General features: G+C 34.7%; 1 protein-coding gene across 1 annotated transcript; it reads right to left on the minus strand.

Annotated features, from left to right (window-relative positions):
* Positions 1-481: 481 nt before the first annotated feature.
* Positions 482-901, minus strand: LOC139526526 (uncharacterized). The gene has a single exon (XM_071321682.1). The coding sequence runs from the start codon at positions 899-901 to the stop codon at positions 482-484; it is 420 nt and encodes a 139-aa protein (XP_071177783.1).
* Between the last annotated feature and the right edge of the window lie 9720 nt (positions 902-10621).

Consider the following 10621-nt stretch of genomic DNA (forward strand, 5'->3'; position numbering starts at 1 on the left):
ATGTTTAGTTTATGTGTGAGTTACACTAACCCAACACCGCGTTTAGGTCAATGTAAACACGGCCTTTGATTGACTTGGATATCTATATCATCTAGAATAATTTCTGAAACTTGCACTGCCAGTACGGCGACACACAACTCGAGTCTTGGGATTGTATGGCCGAGGGTCGGGGCCACTTTTGCCTTACCAAACAAATCCTACATTATAATTATTATCAATATCCTTGGTCCTCAAGTAAGCCACTGATACAATTGCCTGTTCTAAGGCGTCAGAAAATATGTGGAGCTCCTTTTCCGCAGCATTACATGAAGAAGTTGGCGAATAACATCGGGGTATATGCAAACCCTCTAGTGATATAAGTGTTTGTTTCCCAGTTGTATGATCCATTAGCGATTTCTCGGAGTAACAACTTCCCTGTAACGATAATAGGAGCACCAAATCCCATAGGGTCGAATATCCCATTTACGGTGGATAATAATCCTCATGTGCAGAATGGGTTCTCTTCTGGAGAAACTTTGTATGTGAATGTGTCAGTTTCTAACTCCCAATTCAGACCTAAACTTTGATGTGTAGGCAGTTCGTCAACACACAAATCAATGTCTTTGAAGTTATTAGCACGGTCTTGATGTTCAAAGGCGTCCATAACTTCCTTGCTATTAGATGCAATTTTGTGGAGGCGGAGATTACCTCCTGTTTGAAGTGATTCACGAGTTCGCTGAAGTAAATCGATAGCTTCTTTCGGTGTTGCAAGTGAGACCAAACCATCGTCCACATAGCAATTTCTATTAACAAATTCAACAATATCTGATACGTTTGTAGTTTTGTTTACTGAGGCTGCTTTTCTAAGGCAGTATGAAGCAACTGCCGGAGACGGGCAATTTCCAAATACGTGCACTCTCATTTGGTACTCAACCAAATTTTTTTCGAAGTAATTGTTTTCATACCAGAAGAAACGAAGGTATTGTCTGTGTTCCTGATTAACGACAAATCAATATAACATTGACTCGATGTCTGCTGTGACGGCTACAAGCTCCTTCCGGAATCTTAACAACACACCAAGAAGTTTGTTATTCAGATCTGGTCTGGGCAGAAGTACATCGTTAAGAGAAATATTTGCAAATTTGGCGGAAGAGTCGAAGACTGCTCTAATTTTGTTCGGTTTACGTGGATGATATACCCCAAAAATAAGTAAGTCCCACCGCTCATCTTCTTGGCTTAAAGGCGGTGAAATCTCAGCATGTTTACGCTCTAATACTTTCTCCATAAACTCAAAGAAATGTTCCTTTTTTTCTCGTCTCTTCGAAGACTGGCATATAAGTTCATTGCTTTCTTAAATGCATGTGATCTGTTGTTTGGTAGGAGTTGCCTAGGGTAACAAAATGGTAATGGGGCTTCCAAGTTACCATCGGAATTCTGATGAACATGTTCATCCATAACCTTGAGAAATTCTTTATCTTCCATTGCTAGTCCTACAGTATCGTCATCTTTCTTTTTTAAGAATATTGAATTGTCGAGAGTTTCTTGTGAGTCTGACTTAGATTGTCGGTTTAACATATACAATTTCTGAATATCGATGTCTCGATGTCGTTTGTGCAAGGTTTACAAATGAAAGTCCTTTCATTTGGCAATACGAAAGTCTTATTAACGAAATTTTTCTTTAGTGGATGAACTTTGTGTAGGCAAGACTCACCTACGACTACCCAGCCTAATGGCAGTCTCTGAGCGTATGGAGAATTTCTGACACCAGTGCATTGTTCCAAAACGTGGTGCGCCACTGGTAAGTCTCTTCCGATCAGGATAGAGATAGGAATATTGTCGTTGATTTCTGGTAAGTATTTCACTAATTCTTGTAAATGAGGATAGTATTTCGCCACTTCTGGCGTCTTCGCGAATTTGAGAAATACGGTCACATTCAATAACGGTAGGTAAAGTAAGATTAACAGTTCCATCAAACGATGTTACAACAAGACCGTCAGTTTGCCTTCCTGATGTTTTTATGACGACTGCGCACGAAGAAAACTATACTCTGTTGCATCACAAGTTATATCCAGAGTATCCAGAACACTGGAGTTCACCAAGGTTTTGTTGCTTTGATCGTCCAAGATCGCATAAGATGTTAGTGTTTTGTTTGGTGAGTCTGATTTGTGAATTTTAACTTGAACTATCTTTCCACTCCTGAAAATTTTGTTTACAGATTTGTGTACATTTTGTTACCGCATCCTGTTCCGGTGTATATGTTATAAATTTTTTTTCTCCTCACCATGATTATCTCTGGGTGTATGTTCTATTAACCAAAAGTGCATTGCTGATGCATGCGATTCGCTTCCACATGCTTCACAAGGAACTTTGTCTTTACAGTCCTTGGACTTATGTTGATCTGAATAACAGCATTTAAAACAAATGTTATGTTCACGCAAGAACTTCTTGCGGTCCTCAAAAGATTTTTCTTTGAATCCGCGACAACTGTTGAGACTATGATGCGTGTTATGCAGTGGACATGTTTTACTGACTTGATTTCTTTCAGGTTTAACTTTGGTTTATTTAACTGCGATTTGAGGTCGACTATGATTGTTACGAGGAAATTTGTCCTTTTCCTTTACAGTTGTTGAAGTACTCGATGACTCATTTGAGTATGAAAAACCAGGATAATTTTTCATCTTTGTCATGTCGCGCATGAATTCTACAAGGCAGGTGAATGGTGGAAATGTTACATGGTGCTTTGTTTTATATCTATGAGCATGGCTTGTCCACTTCTCTTGTAGATTGTAGGGCAGTTTGCCAATAATCGGTAGAACACCTGATAACGAGTTGTAATATCTAAGCAGGGACTGATATTTTGGATTGGTCATAAGCGATTCAATTTCGCATTAAATATCCAGAAGCTCATAAAGTTTGATATTTTCTTTGTTTGTAAGACGTGGAAATTTCGAGAGCTTTGTTTTAAGCACGGATTCTAACAATTCCGGACTTCCGTATAGTTCGTCAAGCCTTTCCCAAATTTGCTGCAATGCTCGTTTCGGGTTATATGTATTAGCAGAACGAATGCTTAGAGCGTACTTGTAAGATTGCGGTCCTAACCACTTTGATAATAAATCTAACTCTTCAATATCCGTTGTTGATAGTTCTTGTATAATTCCTTTGTATTGAGCCTTCTAGAATGGATACGTTTCCGGTCGATCATTAAAACAGGACAGTCTAGAAATTAGCATGTCTTTCTTAAGTTGAAACTTTGTCAGATCTTAAATTTGATCATTTTGCACACTTCAGTTTTGTAATGTCGGATTAGATAGCTGAATGTTATCTTGCACTACAGGACTAAAAGTTTGCGCATTAACATTTAGGGGAGCGGCAGGTTTTGGCATTTGTTGATTATCGGCGTTGATAAGATTTATTTGGTCTTTAACGTATTGATTTGTCCTCTCGATTGAATTAATCAGTTTTAACTGGTCCAGTTTTTCAAGATTACGCAATGATGGCCCATTCATAACGCTGCCTGACTCATAGACTTCTGCTTCCGCTTCCGCCACGGCTAAGTCCTAACGGCTAGCTAGAAGTTTCAAATCAGCTTCTAGCTCCAACATTTTTCGTGAGAATGCTGCCTTTGTAGTCGTTTCTTGCTCTTCGAGAGCCTTGGTCCGTTGTGAAGCGACTTCTAATGCCCTTTGGCGTGCATCGTCTATGTGTCTTATGGCCTCGTCTACTGTTTTCTTGCATTTAGCCATTGCATCTAAGTGTTCATGATAGTATCGAATGCTGTCGTCTGTTCGAGTTTTCGTTAGGAATAACATATATGATGAGGGCGTTGAGCATAGTTCAGTATAAGCTTTCCGAAATGTCTTTTTCAATATTGTCAATATTTTCGACGATCGTGATCGCCGAACTAAAACTTGATATCAGACTTTTGATTGTGGTCCACTTTCCGTGCAGAGAAGTGACAAAATCATCATTGGTAGTTTCAAATTTTATAGCTGCCTTTTCTGTGAGTTTTCGTATACGTAACGATTCAAAACCTTTATCTATCATGGAATGTGAGTGACTGCAGATTCAATTATTGTAGATCATCGTATGCAGAGTGCATTGATGATAAAAATGTTAATCTCTAGTGTGGAGTTGATGGTATGGTCTTTTAACTACGAAGTTCAGACAGTGAAAAATTTATACTTTTGAAAAAAAATCTGAAATCTATTCTTCGAATATTTTGCTTCAATAAATTCTTTGCCATAATACTCATTCTTTATTATAAGGTTTTTCAAATATGTGAAAATTCGATAGACAAATATTAAAAAACGCACGACAATACCACTGATAAATGCATGCTTGGTTTTTTTAAATATTCAAAATTTAAGTGTTTCTCGTGCCTCATAGATTTTAGAATATAATTTTTGAAGATTTCATTGTTTAGCAATTAAACAAGTTTTTTAAAGATTTTTTAGGACTTAAAAAACCCTTAGGAAAAATAAAAGCATTTCCAACAGGATATTTTTTTTTATCCTATAGGACATTTAGCTTACAAAATAATCCCATGCGATGAGATAAAAAAATATCCGATAGTATTAATAAAAATCCTAAGGGATTTTATTACAGAAAAAAATATCCTGAGGGATAAAAAAAAATTATGTAGATTTCGATTCAGATGTTGAAACTTTAATTTAATGTAACCTTATTTTCGAGGCATTTACATGTTTTTCGGCTACTTGGACCATAATTATAAAAAAAAAATGGGTTGATCACATTTTTCGATCAAACTGACTTCTGAGTAACGGGCAAACCACAGAATAAACATATTAAATGTAAATTGAAAATTATATTATACGAGTTTCTTATACTATTTTCCTAATTTTGTAATTTTGTTTAAGAGGAGACGGATTTATATATGTTTTTCTTGTTTCCGAATCCCCGTATTTATATTTTATAATTATATTTCGTGCATTTTGTTTAAAAATAAAATAGTGTTTAAACTAACACACCCACGAAATCGCAGTCGTTTTGATATTGTTTGAAAAAATGTAAACTGTTGTAGGATGAATTTTTGTAAAAGGTTTTATGTCTGGAGAAATTCAGAAAAGGTTTGAAAAGTCTTGGAGACAAAACAATTATTTTAAGCTCTTTCCCTTTTTTCTGAAGTCCGTTTTTTGTTGTTTTTTTTCTGTTAAATTACATGATTTTCGCGTTTCTGTATACTATGAACATACGTATATTATACATAAAGTGTATTTTCTGTAAACTTTCAATTCCAACTTTCTTCTCCATGGTGATCACTGCTATACTATATAGTCTCTATATATTTTAGAAATTTAATCATAGTTTACATGCAGAATAAGGCGAAAATAATTATCCTGTCCCCGAGTAATAATGAAAATTATGTTAACAGTTTAAAATCGGAAGTCTTGTCTATCATGACTTAAAAGTCGGTCTGATGACGGAAACAATATCTGGACACTTTTTTTTCTCTCCCAAAATAACCTAAACTGAATAATGATAAGATTGGATGACACATGCGACTATGCATGGTACCTATAGGAAACATGATGGTTTATTTATTGCAAAAGGAAGAGAAACGACACACAAATGAGGTCTTTTCGTTTAATAGTATAGATAGGTCACCATACGACCTACAACAATGAGCAAAGCCCATACCAAACAGTCATTTATAAAAATGCAATGAAAAAAAAATGTAAAAAAATTCAAACAAGAAAACTAACGGTATAATTTATGTACAAACATTGAACGAAAAACCAAATATGTTACACATAAACAATCGACAACCACTGAATGTACAGTTTCCTTACATTGGACTGGCACATTTACAGAAATGCCTGATTGAGGATGCTTTTAGAGTTAATTTCATGTTTTTCTTTTATTTATTAAACATTACAACTTTTATTAAACTTTTAATTTTTTACATTTTTTTTTAAAAATTAAGATAAAAACAATAGGCACATTTAGTTTAAGTGAGAAAAAAAAATTTAAGGAGTACGTCATGGATAAGTGCATCCTTGAAGTTGTCTGTAGAAGTTTTGATTGAAATTTCAGGTGGTAATTTATTCCAATCTTTGATTGTTTGGCTGAAAAATAGGAAGTTTAAACTGTCTTTGTTGCATAAGAGTTGTCTATATGTTTGTTGATGAGTAGATCTTGTTTTGAGCTGGCTTTTTATGAGACTATCCTGCGATGGTATTGTAATTTCGTTTATTACTTTGTGGAACATTTGTAGTCTGGGTTTAAGCCTTCGTTCTTGTAGGGTTTGCCAGTTTAGGTTTTAAAGCATATCAGATACACTGCTGGTGTTGTGACATCTGTTGCAAGTATATCGTGCAGCTCTTCTTTGCACTTGTTCAAGCAGTATTCTAGTTTGGTCTTACTATTATTTGATATGCTCTTTCCTTTACTAATTCTGAACTAATTTTTAGATTACATCTGACGAACGATAAAGATTGTTTGCTTTTGCTGCTGATTGTTGTACATGTTTGTTCAAATTGAGATCTGAAGAGATTGTAATGACTAGATATTTAGCTGATTGTACAGGTTCTATGATATGACCGTGCATGTTGAATAAAAGTGGTGTATTTGTTTTTTCTTTGATGAGACTCTTAAGGTGTAATAGCACAAAATCATGGTACGTTACATCCGGTTGTATACGAAAGTAGGTCGAAAAAAATATTTCCTTGAATTTAACAGTTGTTGGTTATTAATCCTACATTTTATTGCAGTAAAATCATTTCTGTGTCATAAACATATGTCTTGGGTATTTCAAAACACCATTATTTTTTATTTGGGATTTCTATAGAAAATTTGTAATCCTGAGGTTACATGATGACTAAACCTTGTACACAGATAAAATAAAGGGAGAAATTTGATTGGTTAACTTCCAATGATGGTTATTTTCTTATATGCAATGAAATGTAATGTGAATTTTTTTCTATACATGTAGAACTGGACAGGATAAAACTTAACTCATGCCAAGTATTTCTTTATTTGAAACAAGGATAATTTCTGCACATTTTTTTGAAAAAGTGCAAATTTAACAAAGACTAATAGGGGAAAATCGATGGTAGTATTACACCTTATTAAAGATGTTACATTTGTGAGGTGAAATGACATGAGCTAGTCTTGTTCCCATTTTATAGCTGCTTCTGTCTTCTTGAAGCTTAAGGCAATCGTTTTGGCAGGTAATAGGCCGGTTGATAATGCTGTCGTCTGAAAAGAGTCTTATTTGGCTGTGATTAAGGTAGTCAGGTAAGTCATTAATATACATAAGAAAGGGTATTGGTCCTAGTGCAGTGCCACAAGGAACGCCTGATGTTACTGGAATTTTTCAGATGTTGTGTTTTCGAGAAGAACTGTTTGAGTTCTGATTGATATAAATGATTGAATCCAATTTATTGCCTGATCTGAGATGCCGTAGTGTTTTAATTTGAAAAGTAAGCGTTTGTGTGATACTTTGTCGAATGCTTTTGCAAAATCCATCATTACTAAGTCAGTTTGTATGTTTTTAACGTTGTTTTGAGCTAGTTGGTGTATAAGAGATATTACTTGAGAATCGCATGATCTTTTTGCTGTAAATCCGTGTTGTAATTCATATAGTATATTATTTGAGTCGAGATGTTTCATCATGTTTCTAGCTAGTATATGTTCAAGTAATTTACATGAGATGCAGGTATGCGAGATTGGTCTTTAATTACCAGGATGATGTTTGTCTCCTTTTTTATATACTGGTGTAACGTTTGCATGGTTCCAGTCTATTGTGACTTTGCCTGTCTCAAGAGATTTGTCGAAAATGATTGTAAGTATGTCTGAGGTTATTTCGATGTTTTTCTTCAGTATTTTGCCATCGATAATATCTGGTCCTGTAGCTTTATTGGTGTTTTATGTTTTTTTATGAGTTTGTATACACCTTGCCGACTGATGTTGATCTATTCCATTTTAGAGTATGTACTAGCTTCTTTCGTTGGTATTTTTGTGTTAGTTTCTGATGTGAAAGAAGATTGAAACAGGTGGTTTAATATGTTTGCTTTTTCAGAGGGGTTTGTATGGAGGGTGCCTTCGCTTCTTAAAGATGCAATGCCTGTGTTTTCCTTTCATTGGTTTTTTGTATAGAAGAACAGCTGTTTATGTTGTTTGTTGAAGAAATGCTGGTCTGGTTCTTTTATGTCGATGTCAAAGATCATATTTTCGACGTATGCCCAGTATGCTTTTCTCATTTCTTTTTGGAGTTCGGTCTTTATCTCTTTGTATTTATTTTTGTAATTTGAGTCATGATTTTCTTTTTTATAGAGTTTGTTTTTATTTCTTATGAGTCTTTTCAGGTCTCTATTTACCCACGGTAATTTTGAATTTTTCCCAATTACTTTAGTTGGTATCTTTTTGATGATGGTCTCTGTCGTTTTGGTTTTAAAGGTGGTCCATAGATCATCGACAGTCATATTTCTTTTGTTTGCCTTTAAATAATCATATTTAAGGATGAGATCTTTCTCTATGTTCTCCCAGTTTGCTTTTTGTATATTATATTATATCATATTGCTTTATGTCGTTGTTGTTTTGATGTTGGTTTAGTTGATTTTACAAAAGACAATGTCATGGTCGTTTCCTCCAATTGGTGGGAGGGTCTCAACTTTGTTCACAAATGATGGATTTGTAATTCAAATTAAATCTAAAGTTCTATCATTCTGGTGTTCTTGTTAATAATTAGTGCCAGGTTATTTTCGTCCAAAATATTAACCAGTTGTTGGTGTAGTGCTGGATCAGGTTTGTTTGGTAATACCAAGTGTTTTTCCCAGTTTATGTGGCCTAGATTGAAGTCACCACTTATCCAGATGTTTGCATTTGTTTTCGTGCATGCAGTATTAAGAGAGATAGACAGTTTAAAAGGATTAACTCATCAGATGGATAAAAATCGAACTACATCTTACAAAAACACAGAATGGACGTGGTCGGGTACTTGTACATCCCAACAACAGAAAGGCACTTAGTACAGACCCAAAATTACATAGCCTTTTAATAAAAATTGCGCAAATGTAATATGTCCGATTGAATTTATAACAATAAGATTGTTACTAATATTATACATTTGCGGAAACTGTCATACACCTACGATTAGGATTACAATTTCACTTACAGGTTACATTTAAATCTTGGGTTTTCTCAAAGTGTAAATATAAACCGTCAATCCAAAACAATGTAACAATAGTGATGTTTTTCTGAAGTTGAACAACGATTTTGTTTCTAATATATATATTTGCAGCAATGTGTTAACATTTATTATTGTAAACGGTGTTATCCATGTTGAAAATGCTGTAATTGTACGAAGTATGATAGAATGAACTAACATTATTTTAAAAATAAATTTAACACGAGGCACACAAAATATCGCAATTGTCGTTGGAGTAGCTGCCGAAAAAATGCAATCCACAATGGAGCGTGTTAGCATGTTTATGCTAAGACATACTTTTTCTCTTTTATTTTGTTTTAAAGACAATGAGGAAATAAAATGGAAAGGTGCTTTTGAGCTATTCATCTTCATGAAATTTCACAACTATTCCAGAAAAAAAAATAAAATTATCAACTATCTTCTCTTTGTCGGAAATATAATTTAGACTGTTCGCCAGACTCAGCTGATGTGTAAGAATATGTGTACTAAAATAGTCAAAACTTTGCTATCTATGGTTTCAATAGCAACACACACAAAATGACAAACGAGTTCCAAGTTGTTTTTCCTTTTACGCAATTATTATAATAGAGATCTTGTGAATCATTAAGTATGGACGTTTTTTTTCGCAGTGTCGATAATTATCCCAAATGAACATGGGTGGAACTGGTATGCTCGAAACATTAGCTTTAACCCCTGTTCCGAGACTGGTACTATTTTCATGGAATTGTAATATAGAGTGCACTGACGACGCAGTGGTCGATCCAGCCATTTTCAAAAGGGGATTCCAACCCAAGATAAAAGAGGGAGGTCAACCATATGTCCCTTTTCAGAAGCATTGATCGGCAAGAAAAGGGGTGTTCCAACCACAGGAACAGCCCGTGATCTCTCACTGCGACGTTGTTCATTTCAACTACAAAGTCTATACGCAAATCTATTCAATTTTGTGTCAGGGATAAAGCAGGCGAGAAGAAATTGTTAAAACAATGGAAATCTATTTAAGTTAGCAAGGCAACAGTTGCAGATACAAAGTTGTAATTGTGCATAACAAAAACGACACCAACATTACTATATCAAATGAAACAGTTTGTAGAGTATTCTCTGAACAATATTTGTGCTGGTTTTGGTATACTAACCATTGCATTGAAAGTACCCTGTTTCACGTGGAAAGTCATTGCTCCTGCTTATTATATATATATATATCATACATCTATCTACATCTTCAGTCCTTATAAATCCTTGTCTTTAAATATTCGGCTATGTGCGGGCGAGATGTCAAATCCAGAAAAGCGCTTCGCACACATGAAATTTTAACATGTTGCTTACATTTTTTTTTATAGAAGACACCATTTGCTATTTTGTAGCTGTATTGTGGGTTTGTTTTTGTATTTTGAGATGGCCCCTTGTTCTTGTCACCTGTAATCGTAGGTATAAAGTGTCATCCTATGTATTATAGACCTAGTTTCCGCAAATGTC

Source organism: Mytilus edulis, chromosome 6, assembly GCF_963676685.1.
Source record: "Mytilus edulis chromosome 6, xbMytEdul2.2, whole genome shotgun sequence".
In the NCBI taxonomy this organism is placed as follows: domain Eukaryota; kingdom Metazoa; phylum Mollusca; class Bivalvia; order Mytilida; family Mytilidae; genus Mytilus; species Mytilus edulis.